Source organism: Elgaria multicarinata, chromosome 15, assembly GCF_023053635.1.
Source record: "Elgaria multicarinata webbii isolate HBS135686 ecotype San Diego chromosome 15, rElgMul1.1.pri, whole genome shotgun sequence".
NCBI classification, from domain to species: domain Eukaryota; kingdom Metazoa; phylum Chordata; class Lepidosauria; order Squamata; family Anguidae; genus Elgaria; species Elgaria multicarinata.
In genome coordinates, this window is record NC_086185.1 from 5,290,035 (window position 1) to 5,307,884 (window position 17,850).

General features: G+C 44.1%; 1 protein-coding gene across 4 annotated transcripts in view; it reads left to right on the plus strand.

Annotated features, from left to right (window-relative positions):
- Window positions 1-17,435, plus strand: part of ATP11C (ATPase phospholipid transporting 11C) — an 81,113-nt gene extending 63,678 nt beyond the window's left edge. For 2 of the 4 annotated variants that reach the window (XM_063141962.1, XM_063141961.1), the window contains exons 25-29: window positions 1,470-1,605; window positions 3,765-3,830; window positions 4,043-4,146; window positions 5,022-5,175; window positions 17,216-17,435. In XM_063141962.1, coding sequence (XP_062998032.1) covers window positions 1,470-1,605; window positions 3,765-3,830; window positions 4,043-4,146; window positions 5,022-5,175; window positions 17,216-17,356 — 601 coding nt within the window. In that variant the 3' untranslated portion in view covers window positions 17,357-17,435. Of the gene's footprint in view, window positions 1-1,469; window positions 1,606-3,764; window positions 3,831-4,042; window positions 4,147-5,021; window positions 5,176-5,626; window positions 6,928-13,817; window positions 13,911-17,215 lie in introns of those variants that run through there. The other 2 variants (XM_063141963.1, XM_063141964.1) reach the window with 2 other exon arrangements.
- Window positions 17,436-17,850: the final 415 nt, after the last annotated feature.

Consider the following 17,850-nt stretch of genomic DNA (forward strand, 5'->3'; position numbering starts at 1 on the left):
TATCCCGCCCTATATCACAAGGATCTCAGGGCGGCGAACAGGTAAAATCACACAAACAATATAAAACAAAAAATATACCCAGCTAAAAACAAATTAAACCATTAATGAGCTAAAACCAGTTTAGAATTTTAAAACCAATTAAAACAATTAAAACTATGAGGTGGATTGGTGAATTGTTTAAAAGCCATGTCTTAACGTGGCGCTGAAACGAAGCCAATGTTGGCACCAGTCGGGCCTCCGAAAGGAGGGCATTCCACAGCCGGGGGGCCACCACAGAGGAGGCCCTCTCCCATGTCCCACCGTAGCGTACGTCTCGCGTTGTGTCCTCTTCCAAATTTGGCACCAGGTTTTAGAGAGGATTTCCTCCTAAGGCCTGGGTGATGACGTTGTTCCTGCGGTGTTGGATTCCCCACCATGGCTAAGTAGCAGGCACCCTTCCTTTGGCCTACAGAAGGTTTCCAGATCATGCTCCAGCATGTCCAGTTTTCAAAAAGATGGTATGATAGGAAAGGCCCCTTCTCTTCCTGAGACCCTGGAGAGTTTTGCCAATCAATGTTAGCAGATACCGCCCAGCCTGGTGGACGGTGGCTTCCTAGGACGACTCCTGCTACTTTGCCTAGACGGTGTTCTTGGCGTTCTCTTGAAAAATCTGTTCTGGAACTCTTCTCCAAAAGGAGATTACAACTTGAGGCCAGCAGAGGGAGCCCTTGCCTAGCATTCCTCCTAGGCAGAAGTTCTACAAAATGAGGGGACCATCTCTCCCTCCCTCTGCAGGTGGAAGTATCTGACATTCCATAGCAGCCTCCTTAGCACATTTGGAAAGTGGCCATTTCTTTTTTGTCCCCAATATTTATTCAAGGACGTTGCTCTTGTCTTGTCCTGCTTCTTTACCCCCCTACTTCCCATGTAACATGGGAAGTCTGGTGTGCCTGCATGGATTTCTTTCTTTCTTTCTTTCTTTCTTTCTTTCTTTCTTTCTTTCTTTCTTTCTTTCTTCTTCTTCTTCTTCTTCTTCTTCTTCTTCTTCTTCTTCTTCTTCTTCTTCTTCTTCTTCTTCTTCTTCTTCTTCTTCTTCTTCTTCTTCTTCTTCTTCTTCTTCCCCTCCCTCTCTCCCCCCTTCTTGGTCTTCACAACAATCCTGTGAGGTAGGTTAGGCTGAAAGAGTGTAACACGCCCAAGGCCACCCACTGGATTTCATGGCTGAATAGGGTTTTGAACTCTCAGCCCACTGTTCTTAGCCCTGCCTCTTAACTATATCATGGTGTAGAGACCTCTGTGCTCCAGAAGCCACCTGGGGCTCACTGATTGCTTTGTGAATATTGCAAAGATATGAAACCAGGTTTTGTCCTCCTGCCTAGTTTCTCTCGCTGGTCCTTGAGAGGCAGCATTGCAAAACACGCTTTAGCCATCGCATGTTTGTTTCTCCCTGCTCCACGTGCACAGGTTTACATCCTTCCTTTTCCTCGCAGGAACGTTTCTGACAACGCCATGTTGCAGCTGAAGCCTTTCTTATATTGGACCTTCCTGGGCCTGTTCAACGGCTGTGTGTTCTTCTTCGGCGCTTATTTTCTTTTCCAGGAAGCCTCTGTAGAGGACAATGGGAAGGTAAGACGCTCTGAAGCCAAAGCCAGGCTTGGCCTGGGAACACAGAACAGGGCTAGCTCTCTGGATGTGGCGTTGCCAAAGAGCAGCCCTGGGCCCCACATGGCTAGCCACTTCTGAAGGGGAGAGTTTCAGAAGAAGGTTTGTGACATGGCAATGTGCTGCGTGTGAGAAAAAGCCAAACTCTTCCCACTGGATAGATGTCAATGTTTGGGTGTCCTGCAAACTACTACTTGGATCCCACCCTCATTCCATTAAGTGTGCCTGGAAAACAAACAAGCAAACAAACAAGAATAATAATTGCCAAATGATGTAGCATCAGATATCGTATTTACGGAACTCATGATGAAGATATACTAGGGCTGGATGTTTAGTTTTCCACATTTTGCTGTTTTTCCAATTTCCCATGCTGTTATAGCTTGGGACGGATGGATTTCGTAAAATCCCCCGTCTGTGTTCTGCAGATTATCAGGTGCCTTTTATTCTGTCATCCACTCCTTGGCAGAATTGGATCATTTCTAATTTCCCGAATTTGCGCAAATTCGTATTTGTAAAAAATTGCACATGTGCAAATGCATAAATCCCCCCCCCAAAAAATGTGCACCCCCCTGAATGCACAGATCTCCCCCCAAATGTGCATTTTCATGATTTAGCCTATGGGGAAAGGTGCACTTTCAGCTGCTGGTATTTTTGTCTGTTTTTAACATAATTTTGTACAACTAAATTTCCATAAAATTCTGGAAAGTTTTTTTTTTTTTAAAAAAAAGGGTCCGTGCAACTCGAGAAAAGCTGGCCCACTGCAGAATCCATGGTTTGGATTCTAGAAATCTAAACTCGTTTGATTCTGTTGCAGATTTCTCTTGACATCCCAAATGATAGGTGTACGTGTTTCCCCCTGGGGCAAATAGGAGCATGTTAATTGGTAAAATGATAAAAGGGGGAGGTTTTTTTTAAAAAACAAATAAACCTCCCCATGCATTATGGTCTTGATCAGAATCTGCTATCCATGGTGGTTGTTTTTTTAAAATTAAAAAAAAAAACACATTGTAGTATATTCATATTTGTGTCTAGTTTGTAAAAGTGAATTTAAATGTGAGTTTACGTTCAGGGCATCGTGTCGTCTTTCCCCTCACCGCCTCCACTGAATCGACGTTTATTTGGGGCTTTTGTGCAAAGATTGTTCGCTGTCACATCCTTTCTTGAAACCTGTTGCGATTATTTGTGGAAGCGAGGACCACGGACACTTCCAAAGGGGAGAGCCCTGGAGGTCTGCGCTGCACCCTCGTTAACCTCTTTTGCGGCTGTAGGAACTGCCGGTTATTTCTCTTCGTTTGCACATTGCTTTTGTGCCTGTTTGACTTTATTTATTTATTTATTTATTAAAAGAAATGCAAACAAAGAAAACAACACCACCTTCTTAAAAACTTTTTACGTGTCACTTTCTGTTTCAACGTATGCATTCAGATCGTGACAGAATCCGGTAGGCGAACTGTCCCGTTCTTCGCCACTGCTCTCACCTGAAATGCAGAATATTGCTTGTTCTTTGGTAGCGCGTCAAGCCGGGGAAAGGAACAAGAGTGCGAAAAAGAGGGGATTGCAGTCCCTGTGTGAAGGCACAACTGCATGGGCATTTCGCCAAAATGCCTTTTTTGTTGCTATAGCACAAAACCAGATGTTTGGGAATTAGATCCTAGAAAGGCACACACTTGACCAGGGCAGATCAGCTGTTTTATTTAATTTTACTTTTCCTGGACTGAGTGTGTATCACCAGAATCCTTTGCAGCCCCTTCTGGTGCCAGTACAGAGCTGAGCCTGCCGTTGAATTCACAGACATTCCAAGTTGCTTTTATCTGGAGGGATTGACCTTGGTGTAAAAGAATGCTAACCCTACTTCCTCGTATCCAGTTTTCTTAGCAGAAGGTCACTGTGATTTGCATTTTATTTGAAAAAGATTGCAGTTGGTGGCAGTCAATGTTTCTTGCTAATTTTGTTGTGCCTTGCAAGGTGTTTTCCTGTAAGGGGTGGGGAACCCTGTACCAATTTCAGTTGTGATATTTTGTTCCTGTGAAAAGCTAAATATATCTTGGCCTCCTTATTCTTCTGCAAACGCCTTCCCCCAAAACTTGGCAAGACAAACATCTGAACCGGCTATGTTTTTTCAGATGGCGGGAAACTGGACGTTTGGAACGATGGTTTTTACTGTCTTGGTGTTCACCGTCACCCTCAAGGTTAGAACTCCTCTTTTTCCCATTTCTTTTAAATAAAGCCATCTCTGATAAGGGATAAGATCTGATCTGGGGTCGATGTATTGATCTTGGAGATGTGAATTTCTGACTTTGTCTTCAGTTATTGTAGTCGTTGAAAATAGCAGTACCCTGCATTATGTTCGATGCTGTTTTGTAATGCATCCCTTTTTGCTCTTCTTTGCTTTTAAAACTAGCTGGCATTAGACACACGATTCTGGACGTGGGTAAACCACTTTGTCATTTGGGGTTCCTTGGTCTTCTATGTGTTTTTCTCGTTCTTCTGGGGAGGAATCATTTGGTAAGTGTTTTTCTTTAAGTGTATATTGCTGTGCTCGGGGTAGTCCTCCCACTTGCACCCTACATTTAAGTATAATTGCAAATTTTTGAAACTTTCTTTAGATGATGATGTGACCCCCTCTAGTTTCGCTTCTGTGCCTAACCAGTGATTTTGAGGAGTTTTGTTTGTTAGTTTTAGAGCTGGGAAAATACGCCATTTAATTGTTAAAGCGAAAGAAAGCGTGGTTTCCTTTTTTGTGTATTTGTGCTATTCTGCTATACCACCGTGCCACTTAGAAGTTATGTAGCAGGAAAGCAGGAAAGGGAACGCCCCTCATGTGGTGCTCAGATCTCAGTTCTGCGACAAAACTGGAAGTAAATAGAGTGGATTAACAGACTTGTGTAGAAAAGCTCACAGTCAAAAGAACTTCATCCACACACAAGTGTCTGCATGCTTCAGGGGATGTGTCTGCAGGCTTCAGGGGAACTCTAAAATGTGTAAAAGTACAAAACTATTTATTTAATATTTATTTATATATACAGTATATATCACTCACCATATTTTTTTTAAAAAACAACTCTTTGGAACCCACCCACCCTACAAGTGAGCAAAAGAAAACTGAGCTTGCTAACTGTTGGGTGTTGAGTGAAATGGAATGTCCTGGAATTGGGCATGGCTGGCTGGAATTCTGAACCAAAGCACTACATGCTGCAACATTTTGTTGCAGGTGCCCCTTGTAACAGTTCTGCATTTCTGTTACAATACTTGTTTTTTTCAAAAATGCTTAATCTTGATGCTTTGCGTCTGATAACTGATGTCGAGGCAAATGAGTTTTGTTCACACGTAATGTGGTGTGCGCCTCTTTTTCTCTCCTTGCATGTCACTGTTCCACCCAGGCCTTTCTTGAAGCACCAAAGAATGTTCCACGTCTTTGCTCAGCTGCTAACTTCTGCATCTATCTGGCTGGCCATATTTTGCCTGATCTTCCTCGCTCTATTCCCTGAGATCCTTGCCCTCATTTTTAGAAACATGAAAAGAAAAACCCACCAGGTAAGGAACAAACGAACCGGTTACGTGGTTTCTGAAACGGAAGAGTGGATCCCCCTCTTCTAAGCAGTTGACTGACACCTTTTGTTTTTTGCGTAAACTCGGTGCAACAGGCAGGGCCTCTGCAGTTTTCCTGGTGCTCTTGAGAACATTTGAAAAAATCCAGCCTAGATCAGCTAAGCAGCAGATTAGCTAGCACTGCCTCCTAGTCCAGCGTTTGCTAGTCTGAGCAGAGGACGCCGACTACTCCTTGACAATCCCAGCAGGAAGAATGATCCTTGATCCATGCTGTGTGTTTGTGGAACGGCAGCTGAGCTTAACACGGCAAAAGGCGGCTGCATCCAGTTAGACCTGGACCTGTAGAGGCTGGACCAAGTTAAGCGAGAACTCAGGGAGGAGGTTCTGGAAAGAGACTCACATGTAATACTTGTATTTGAATTTCCAAAACCTCCAGTTCAAATCCAGACTCCACCTTCTCAGGGATGCATCTGGACCCCTCGTTTGGGGCGAGTGCTTCAATTGGAGGAGACGTGCGTGATTTTAACAACAAATAACACCCTCGAGTTGAGCAGGTGGTCAAACTCCGCATGTCCCAACCAGATGATCTCGGGGTTCTGGTTAGCGCTGAATTACTGCAAGGAGTCCATTGCGCTGGAACGAACCCCACTGCAGAACTGTCAAGAGCAGCAAGAAAGGAGAGATGATGAGACGCCTTGCTTAGTCCAGTCGAAGAGCAATTTATTATTTACTTTTAAAAAAAACAACCATGGGTTTGTTTTGCTTTGTTTTTGTTCAGTTAAGACTCCGGTTTCCTCTCCCTTTCTTTCCCCACTGTTGCATTTCTTTTCCCTCCACGATCCAGTCCTTCACAGCTGCGGTCCTCAGAAATGTTTTGGAGGTTGAGCCAAAATGTAACAACAACGCTGCGAATCAGTTCCCCACTCTGTGTGCACAAGTGAGCTCCCTGCTAGAGTCAATTCCCCAACACCCACACGGCTAACCAGGTTCCTTCACAGCTTAGCTGGAACATCATTTTGCACCCTGTTTTGTCAGAACTGGTTTCTCACAAATGAGGTCCTGGCAAGGATGTCCTGCAGCAAATGTGCCGCCCTACGTCTCCCAGCCATGGATCAAAATATGATATTGGGGCCTTCAACTTCATTCATTCCTTACTTCCCTGCTCCATTGGGTTCTCTCTTCCTTTCTAGCCTTAACCGTGTCTTAGCTTGACATGTGTACTGGTGCTAATGATTTTGGTCACCATAGACCATGGTTAGTGCCAACGTAAATGTGACGGTAAACCATGGTTACAACCAGAAAAGGAAAGGGGGGGGAGAGAATCCATGCAAGGGGGTGAGGAAAGCATGAAAGCCTCAACCATAGATAAAAGTCCAGCTGCATTATATCTGCAACAGACTCACATATAATACTTGCATTTGAATTGGGACAAGGTTCTAGTCCACAAGCCATTGCACAAATGCCTTCCTTATTTCTCTTTTTAGGTCCCGGGGTTGCTACTGTTAACAGGGACTTAATAATTTTAGGAGTAGAATATTTCTGTTTGTTCTTGCTTTTTTTTCTTTGCTTTTTTTTTTACACAGGAAGTTGACAAATGTAAGCGTGTAACATTGTGTTGGTTTGTACTTTTATGTGGGTTTACAGTAAATTCTGTACACAATTAACATGTGGATGAGTTGTCTTTGATAGTTTATTCGAGATGCTATAGTATAACAAATAAATGATGGAGAATTTGGATATTTTTTGACGGGCAGCTTTTAATCGATGCAGGAATGCATGAGGCAGCTTTGCTGGCGTAGCTCAGCAGCTAAGGCCATAGCTAGACCTAAGGTTTATCCCTGGATCGTCCAGGGGTCAAACCTGTTCATCTAGGTGACACACAGGGGATCCAGTGCTCAGGCAGGGGCGAACCATGGATGATCCCAGGATAAACCTTAGGTCTAGCTGTGGCCTAAGAAATTCTGCTGTAAAATCGAGAGTTCCCAATTCCAATTTCCCCTCTGTTGTAAACTTATGAGGTGGCCTGGACATGCCCGCTTTCATCCCCCCCCCCTACAATCGGATGGAGGTGTAATAATGCTACACTACCTTACAGGATTGTTGTAAGGGTTGCTGAAGCTATGAAGTGTTTTGAACATTCAGCAGCACTTGATAAGGTTGTTTATAGTTACTCCACGCAGAGTTGGAAAGACTGGAATCTCCTCACGCACATCTAGAACACATACCCAGTAAACTGTGGCCATGATCCAAGTAGGCTAGGGCCAAGGACTGAGGTGCACTCAGAAGGTTTTTTGATACCTCCCTTGCTTAGAAAGCCTCCTGCTGCCCTCCACCCAGCTGTGCTGTTTGAGAGACCCGGGGGGGGGGGGGAAGCCCTTGGGAACGCCGGGCTAAATGTGCAGGTTTTTTGAATCTCCATCTAGGTTTAAAAGCGCCCCACACCCCCACCCACACACATATTATCTGCCTATTAAGGATCAAGTCGCATGTCATATCGTTAATTCTTCCCATGTGCTTTTAAAGAATTTAAAGGCAGCCAACAGGAATGGGAGCAACTGCCTGGTCAATCCTCCCCCACTGAAGTTGCTATTAGCTGTACAGGTGAGGGAGACAGTTACCTGTCTTGTGCCTGCCTTTCCGTCCTCACCGCCTGACTCATGGCAGGTTGAGAGAGAGGGGAGGGGAGTTAATTGAGAACACAGCACCCAAGTGAAAGGGTTAATTCAGCTACCCTGCTCTAGCGTCCCATTTCTGCATTTCAGTAGAGATGGGAGTTTTTTACCTGGTCTGGGTCACTTCCTTGTGTTGTTCCCCCAGGGGTTGGTTCTGTCCCACTTCTGCAGAAATCTGGGACTGATTTATTTTTGAAAGGCCACACAAAAACCTGTATTCTAAATCTGCGTCTGGATACTATTTTCTTCCTTTTTTTTTTTTGAGCCAAGAGCTATGTTGGCACACTCAGGAAGTACAATATGCAGGTAACCAAGTTCTGATCCACACATTAGTCCAGGTAGGCGTATCAGGCCACTTTGGAGCAGAATTCACAAAGTTCAAATTCCTCAAGCAATCCCTTGAAGGGGATACTTGAAGTAGTTGTGCAGCCAAATTTCACCACCAGATAGAACATTCTCTAACCCCCGGCCCCCTCCTCATATATGTGTGTGCTGATTCTGTGCTTTGTAGACCAGTTCCTTATACTCTGGCCTTTTTGGTTGCCAACTTCTACGGATCCATGCTCCTCTGTCTTTAACAACAGGTCAATCCAAAGCCATTAACTCCATCCTGTAGAAAGGTCTGCATGAAAGTCTCCCTTTTTTCTGATCAGTTTGCAGCCCTAGAAGCCCAAAGATGGAGACTTACAAGACCCCAAATTTGGCAAGGTGGCTTGTAGTGGAAATGTGTTTAATATTACTGAGAACACGGGGGTCTTTATTTCTCTGTGTTGCTTTTTTTTTAAAAAAAAACATAATACTTTGAGGCTAGAATACCAGTCCAATAAAAAGCTGCGCCAAAATGTATACTTCCCTCGTCTGAGGGCATCTGAAAAATAATGTGGAAGCGTAATGTGCATATTCATTCAATTCAACATATGTTTGTCCTCTTGATTATTATTATTTTCTAAAGCACTCTGAAAAACCTAATAATCCCTGCTCTGGGGAGGGAGTGTCCGTCATGTCACAAGCTCTAGCCAATCAGTGCTGTGCATAGCTAACCTTTGCAACCCTTTTCCCGGAATTTGATCCTAGAGAGAATTTTGTGCACATGGACCGAATATAGTGAAGTGCTTCCAGAGGCCCTAATTATATACATTTGCAAGCACCCTGTAAGGAGTATAAAGTGCTTAAAAATGGAATGGGAGAGAACTTTTACTGTTCAAGGAATTATTTAGTTCTACTTCAAAAACAGACAATGCTGTGGCTTTGAGCTCACAGAACCGAGAAACAAATGTCTTGTGTATAAAATTTATACACCACCTATTCAAGAGAAACACCCAGTACTTATGGGCAGATGAGAAGTATTAGGTCAACTTTATCAGGAAATAAAAAATATAAAACAAGACTGTGTCTCAGGGTCAATGTGTCTAAATGAATGATGCACCCACACTTGGAATATGGCATACACTTCTGGACAACCCTTCTCAATAAAGGAATTGGAGAGAGAGAGAGAGAGAGAGAGAGAGAGAGAGAGAGAATCATAAGCAACATTATTGGGTTAGGGAAAGGTTAAAGATTTGGGATTTCTTAGTCGTTAATAATAATAATAATAATAATTCTTACCTGCCTCTCCATCCTGATCGAGGCGGGGAACAACAGTAATTATAAAATACATAAAATATTGATTATACATAGCTCAGGAGGGAGGGAATATGTTATAGCTTAATTTTATTTATTTTATTTATTGAAAGCAACTTGACGGCCCCCAGGTGTTTTCGTCCTGCCCCTTCCATCTGCCCAAGTCAACGTAGCCACTGGTGAGGGATGCTTGCAGTTATAACCCAAAAGATCTGGCGGGCAAGGATTTGACCACCCTTTATTTAAAGCAGTTTTACCTGGCCCTTCAGCCAAAACTGACTTTACCGATCAGTGAAAAGGCTTCCAGTCTAAAAGATATGACTCAAAAGGAAGAAGAGGAAGGGAGGGAAGAGGAATAACACAAAATTATAAAGTTGCAATGGAGTAGAATGCAATGGAGAACAAGAGATTCCCACCCCCTTCTCATAATACTGTAACACAGAGTTACCCAATGCAATTTATGCGATGGTAGACTCCGGGCAGACCCCAAAGTATTCCATTGTGTAACACATAATTAACAACTCACAATCCATACGACAATGGGTCACTAGTTCAGCTTTCACAAGCATTAGATACTTTCATGGAGCAAGATCAGTCTCTCGGAGGCTGATGGCCACGAGAACCAAGTGGAGCCTCCATGTTCAGATGCAGTCTATCACTAGGAACAAGAGAGGACAGCTTGCCTCCGTGCCCTGCCCATGGGCGACCCAGATGCATGTCGCTGCTCCGTGTTGGGAACAAGATACTATTATTATTTATTTATATAGCACCATCAGTGTACATGGTGCTGTACAGAGTGAAACAATAAAATAGCAAAACCCTGCCGCATAGGCTTACATTCTAATACATTTACATTTGTTGCAATACAGAGATGAATATATTAGACTTGTTTACTATATGTGTGCAGAACCTCCCCATAAGTTTCTCTGTTCTGAGTCAACCAGAAGAGTTGAATTCCCCGTCTCAAGGCAAAGGAAATTCATGAGCTGCTTGTCCGTACTCAAAGCCTTCCTATCTTAAAACCGCTTTGCCCTCGCTGCTCCTCTCTTTAACGTATTCTGTGCGCTCCGCTGTTATTATCGGCCTCTTTCTGCGTGACGATGTGTTTTGGAATGGAAAGCTCATTCGGACATTTTCCTGCTTTCTCTGTATTTTCTCTCTCTCTCTCTCTCTCTCTCTCTCTCTGCAATTTCCCACTTCTCTTTTGTGTCATTGTGAACCAGGTAACAAGGCGCCTTCCTTCCTCTGGAACGTCTACTATCTTCGTCCTCTCTCAAACCTGCAGCAATCACAGCTTCTCTGAGTGAATAAGGTGATTTTCTTCTCTTCATCGCTTAGCCGGTCTTCTTTCTTTCAGTGTGTGTAACCTTCTGATAATGCGCGTCTCTGTCTCTCGCCATTTCCTTTTCAAAATAATGTAGCTCCTTGCACATTCACGAGCCTCTTAAAAGGCCTTTTTTTAATTGCCCTTCCTTTTCACACAATTTGCCGCTCCTGTGCCGGTGGCATCTCAATCTGTTCCACGTAACCCCTCTGTTTTTGCAGGAGACCACAGTCTCAGATGCCGAGGGGCAGATCCAGATCCTCACATGTTGACTGTTTGGTCCATGTGGGAGCCCCATGGCCAATGGGAGAGGACCATGGGAGCCATAGTCCACCAAACTCTGGCAACCCAAGGTTGGAAAAGGCTAGCCTATCCAGAAATTGATGTGTTGCCTCCCAGGCTTTGAATCTGAGACAGTACTTCACCTCACAGCTACCCATAGATCATGTGCTGCAGATAGGACCGTCTTCCACATCACCTCAGGCCTGATGCTCCCTTTTCCCCTTGGTAGTGTTACATAAATGTTCTTCACCCAGGGACGAGATCCAATCAGCCCCTAAGCACGACTCCACACTTCCAGCGACAGAGGGTTCAAAAGCGCTTTGTTGATTAGTAATCAAGTTCTGGTCTCTTGAAGGTGAGCAGTCAGACAAAGAAAACAGGGAATTCAGTACAGCATTTGAAGCCTGCAAAGGGCAGTTCCCAGTAGCAGCATGAGCCAATCAGAACATAACACTGGAGCATAGCTAATCTATGTTAAACAATCTCTTTGCTCTACTATAAGCTAACTTTGGCACCGAAGCACTGGAGCTGAGGCTCTTGTTTTCATTAGATAAGACAGACACAAGGATACTCTCGCGTACGTGACTCCTCGCTTGCTGCTTAATGGCTGCTTCACAGTTTCCTTTTGAAAATGGAGGCACCTATGCTAACAGTAGTGTCAGTTCACACAAGCCTGCTGGTCCACTTATGCAGCAGGAGGAGAAAGGAAGACTGAGGGGAGACATGTTACCAGCATTCAGGTACATGAAAGGATGCCACATGGAAGATGGTCAAGAACTATTTTCCATGGCCACAGAAATTAGGACCTGAAGTAATGGTTATAAGTTCCAGTTACCTAGATTTTCATTAAATATAACTGTACGTTCTATACAACAACGGAACAGTCTACCTATGGAGGTTGTGGGTTCTCCATCTCTGGAAGAAGAGGTTGGACAGCCTCCTCTCCTGGATGGTTTAACTGGTTTTCCTGCACATAGCAGGGGGTTGGACTAGATGACCCTTATGGTACGTTCCAAGTTAAAAAAAAAAAAAAAAAGCAAGCTCTACCACCTCAGGATTCTACCGTGGCCTTTTCCTGCATGAAAATAAGGCTTCCACTGGGGTTAGGATGGAATGTTATTGAGCAATCGCTTGATGAGTGATAAGACATGTGCACATGACTATCGGCTCTGAGTGGCAGTTAAAACACAGCTAATATTATATCGTTAAGAAAGCCCAGGGTACGAAAAGGTAGGTCATAGGACTCCAAGGCCTGGTCACTAAGGGACTGACGGTGTGTACTGGGGACGATGGCATCCATCCATATGTCCATTGGGTGTTTGTGGATGTTGGACCTGCCCTAGTGACTATGAGCCCCCAGACAGAGTTCCCAATCTGGTTCCCTTCAGATGTGTCAGACTTCAGCTCCCAGAATCGCCCAGCCAACTGGCTGGGGGATTCTGGGAGTTGCAGTCCGACACATCTGAAGGGCATCCGTTTGGGAGAGACTGCGATTGTGTGTGGTCTTGTGTAGAAATCTCCCCTCCTCACAAAGTTGAAAAGGATAGCATTCTGCTGGTCAATGAAATGCAAATCAGACTGAAAATACAAATAAATCTAGCCCTAAGTAATAATCTTCAGAAAGAGCAGAAACTAAAAGAAGTAAGATATTGCCTATATTCATTTTTTTCCTAAAAAGAAAAAAAGAAAAAGACATCGTTCCAAGCCATGTGCATGATTTATTTCAGTTGGTTCTTAGGACCTAAAAAATTATCTCAGGGTGTGGAGCCAAGTCCAATATGCCCAAAGTAGTGTTTTGTTGACATGAAACAGAACGGTATTTATACCAGGCCCAGCCAATCCAGAAGCTTCATACCGCTGGCCAATCATAGCCGCCGATGTCACACCCTGCTATTCCCTTCTTTGCCTGAAGAGGGCTCGTGAAGCCTGGGGCAGACAGTCCCACTGAACTCATTAACCAGATTTAAGAGGGAACTTGGGTCTACCGGAACAAGTATATAGCTTCTGTGGCAGGGATGGTCCGTTGTTGACCATCATGCAGAGCACATGAAGCTGTAACTCCGGGCCCTCTTCTTGAAACAGCAAGCTCCACCCACCCAAGCATGAGGTGGAGTAGAATGCAAAGTGCGCGGGGCTTTTCCCATGAGTGGGCGGGCCTATGTAAAAGAATGGCGCGCACCTGTCCTGGTATCATCAACAGCAAGGTAATTTTTGTATAACACTAGGGTGATCCTATGAAAAGGAGGATAGGGCTCCTGTATCTTTAACGGTTGCATAGAAAAGGGAATTTCAGCAGGTGTCATTTGTATATATGGAGAACCTGGTGAAATTCCCTCTTCATCACAACAGTTAAAGGTGCAGGAGCTATACTAGAGTGACCAGGTTTAAAAGAGGGCAGGGCACCTGCAGCTTTAACTGTTGTGATGAAGAGGGAATTTCAGCAGGTTCTCCATATATACAAATGACACCTGCTGAAATTCCCTTTTCAATACAGCCGTTAAAGATACAGGAGCCCTGTCCTCCTTTCCATAGGGTCACCCTATATAACACTTGACACATTAAGCCTGCCTTTCTTTTGTGCGCTGTTTGTTCGTTGTTGGTTTGTTAACTGTGCGTTTCCCCCTTTTCCTTTAAGCATCCTCTTATGTTGTTGTTGCATTGCTAACCTCGCCATGTCCATTCAATGCATGTTCATGTGCCGTGTCCTGTGTTTGCCTCGCTATTTACAGAAAAGAGTTCCCAGTAGGACTGTGACCGATGCAGTGCCAAACCGACCTCTCCTTTTACGAACGTTCTCAGACGAATCTAATGTATTGTAACAGGTATCCCGTTCTCAAGAATTAGGGCCTTGGAAGGCGCGGATTAACCAAGTGATTCCTGAAATCAATTAATGTGTGGTTCTTGTAATCTCAGCTGCTGGTGGCGGCAACTGCCCTTGCCGGGCAGGATCAGGTACAACACCTGTCGTCGCTTCCTCTTTTTCCCCCCTGAATTGGAGTTCTTTTTTAAAAGCAAGATATCTTTTTCGCCTGATCTCTTAGGCAGACTCCAGAGCATCAAAGCTTTTGTTTCGACAGAAGCTTTGCGGCCATCTCGGCTGAGCTTTGGAGGTGTTTGGAAATGGAAGGACGAAGGGTGCTGGGTTTGCTTCTCTGCTTTGCATGTTTTCCCGTCTTTAATCCACCTGTGGCTTCTCTCTCCTCTTCATTGGACCAATGGAAGCCGGCTTCTTTGCCCCCTCCCCCCCAAACGTTCCTAAGTGCTCTGAAACGCTGCCATCCAAATTCATGTTGCAAGTCAATGCCGTCCTGTTTGGACGGGACTTGCTTGGAGTGGAATTTTGGTTCACTCAGTGGGACGCCTTTCCGTAAAACCCACAAGGCATCTTACCACGACCCTTTTCGTGATCAGGTATTTTGTGTTGGGGATTTGTGGATTTGGAAATAGATCTTGAAAGATTCTTGAAAGCATGGTGCCCTCCAGGTGTTTGGGACTGCAACTCCCAGCCAACACAGCTAATAATCAGTGAGAGATGGCAATTGTAGTCCCAAACATCTGGCGGTAATAATAATAATAATAAATGTATTTATTTATTACCTGCCTCTCCCTCTGGATCGAGGCGGGGAACAACACTAAATACAATATAATACATCATACCACATAGCCTACTCCTGCTATAAGGAGAAAGAACTTCTACGGACCGATTTTTGGGGTTGGATTATGCACCCAGACTTGGAGAAGTTTCTTTTTTTGGTTTGGAGCTTGCTCCAACTGAGCTCCTTGGCCTAGGTTTGGCCGCAGCTGCCACCCTTATTACTTGAGTTATTGATATTAGCACTGATGTTCATTTTCTACTAGTGTGCAAGGAGGGGATATGGAACATGGATCTGTCAGCTTGTTGGGCATGCAAGGGGAGGTAGATCCGGAAACGTCACCCCTTCTAGGACCCCATAGCCCAGTTCAAATTTTCACATAACGAGAAGTGATTTTGGCACATTCTCTCAAAAGCAAGTTTTCCAGCCCTGGTATATGTTTGAGGAAAAATAATCAAATCTGTAATGGCCACGATCCTCCAAAAACCATGGATGCACGTTTCAGTAACAGCTGTTTGTTTTGATGGGACATGGGAGGTTCTTGATGAATTGTGTCCAAGGCGTTGAGAAGTCCGCGCTGATTTCTTAACAAATCTAGAAGTGATGAACATTTCGACAAGTATTTGGCTTCCATTTATTTTCAGGTATTCTGGCCTTGCACCTGTGAGGCATTCGTAATTTCATTGTCCCCTCCTTGCATGCCCATCTGTCTGAATTAAACTTGCAGGATCTTGGTATGAATAGAACTGAAACTAAGGTAGTTTGATTCTTTCTTGATGTCAAATAACATAGGATAACGTAAGGTATACCTGTGTGTGCTGTTGTATGTATGCTGTGCATTTTTCATATCATGCACAACTCTTTGCTACATGTTTGATTCTAAAAGTGTTTTAATTACCATATGTAATTGAGAGAAAAGAATGCCAAACCACTAACATCCCAGGTTAAAATCTCCCCCTGCAGATGTGAAAGGGTCTATTTCATGCACGTTATTACAACTTCAGTTTGTAGGGCTGGTTTGACTGGTTATGTAATGGGCATTTCTACATGAGGCTTTTATCTGCTTCCAAATTCGTTATAGGATCAGGATCGGCTCTTATACATGCGTTCTCCCCCCAACCCCGAAATTCCTTTCTCTGCCCTTCTCTGTGTTCCATTACACAGCCACTAGATGGCACTGTAGTACAGCAGAATTGCAGAATTACACGAAACTCTCATTCTGCCAATTCTAAATAATAACAGTCTTTCCTTGTTTGGGGTGGGGTGGGGAGATAATGGTTGCAAAGCACAAGAGAAGCCCCAGAGAATGATGGTGTCATGTAAAGGGTCCACAAACTTCCATGAGTAAGCAATCACCAATGTACAATAAAAGCCTCATGTAGAAAGGCTCCATATCTCTGTGGAGAGGAAGAGCAGGTGCTTTGCACCTCCTCTTTTGCTTGTGACCTTGTAATGTGTGCAATTCAATATTCCCATCTCATCAGATGCACAGTTTCCCAATGCAAACCAAGTCCAGATATTGGACTAAGGGTGGAGGGAGGTGAAACAATCAAACGTCAGTCATTGCAGTCACACTGAGAGAACAGGACACAAAACATGAAAGTTTTGCTTCTTGTCCAGAATGGGATGAACCAAACTCCTTTGCTATTTACAGTGCAATGCTGGGCATGTCAACTCAGAAGTAAGCCCCACTGAGTTCAATGGGACTTCCACGTGAGTGGGTATAGGATGGTGCTGTTAATGGTATGTTTCAATTTGCTAGTACAAAGGAGGATTTGATTTGTAGGACATCTTTCCTTCCAAGGAGCTTCCCATTTCTGATTCCAGAATCTTCCAGTGTGAAGGAGTATTTTTATAGCACATCTGGAAACTAGAGATGTTAGAGAACTCCATTTTGTGTCGGGGGTGGGGGTGGGGGTGGAATTCAATTAATTTTCCTAGCTGTGGCCTCGGATTTTGTTTTGGTTCCCATTGGAACACCCGACTTGATCTGCCATTTGGGATAGTTTGCAAATTTTCTGCAAATTTTAAAACAGGAGGGGGAGAGTTTCTGCAATGTGTGCGAATTTTTATGCAAATTATGCAAATTACAGCCGAACTTGCATAATGGCCACAAATTTGGCATTAATTTGCTCAAACTGCCCAGAAATTTGAGCAAGTTGAGTAAACCATCCCCCCAAAACCCCACACAAATAGTTTCCATGATTCTGGGAACACCCGGCAACTCTGTTCACAGACTCAAAGCAAGTCACACCCACCTCACAACTCCATTGAGCCGAAAAAGAACTGAATTTCCTAGCAACGGAGATCCCTTGTGAAAACTCAACCATTTCTCTACTCCATTACAAACCTGGTTTGGCATTGTTATTCTCCTCTTAAAATCATGTTCTTCTTTTCCTCCAAGCTAAATCTAAGACTTTCAGAATGGTGCTTCACCACACCCCGACTCCCCATACATTGACAACAGAAACTTGGCTAAATTTCTGCCTTTTTCCCCCTCCCCCACCCCCCTCACATTTCTGTTTTTTTTACAGCTTGACACTCTGGATCTGCCAATGCTGATATCCTACAAACGGCTCGAGAATGGTCATACCTCTCGCGTGAAGGCAGGGGGCACCATGGCGAATTTTGCAGGGCATTGCCATCTCAGGAGACTTCAAATGCAAAGATTATAACCCCAGCACGTGGCTGTCAAGTGAACAATGCTCTCTGAGACAGAACGAGTATTTGGGAAGCCATCACGCTCGTGAGAAACGGATGCAAGACCTTCGTTCCGCCTCCCTGTCCTGCCCCGCCATCTCTTTCTCTCTTTTTTCAAAGAGGACACTGGTTTGCTTTGCATTTTTAAAAATCAACGTCAAGGGGAGGAAGGATTTCCTTGGGGTTCTTCCCCCCCCTTCCTTATGCAAGTTTTGAAAAAGCAACTTTGCTATTTTGATGGCAAGAGATTTTGGTACTCTGAAATGAACGGTGTGTCCTCTGTTTGGCCATGATTTATCCTCATCCAAGAACTGGAAAGAGAGGCTCATGTATCTTTTGTTTTGCTTGTTTTCCAACCAAAGAAATAGCACAAGTTTTCTGTTCCACTTTCCACAAACAGCACTTGAAAGTTTTGCAAACCATTCCATGGCTCAGCCATAAATTTGAACCATGTTCTGTTGCTATAATG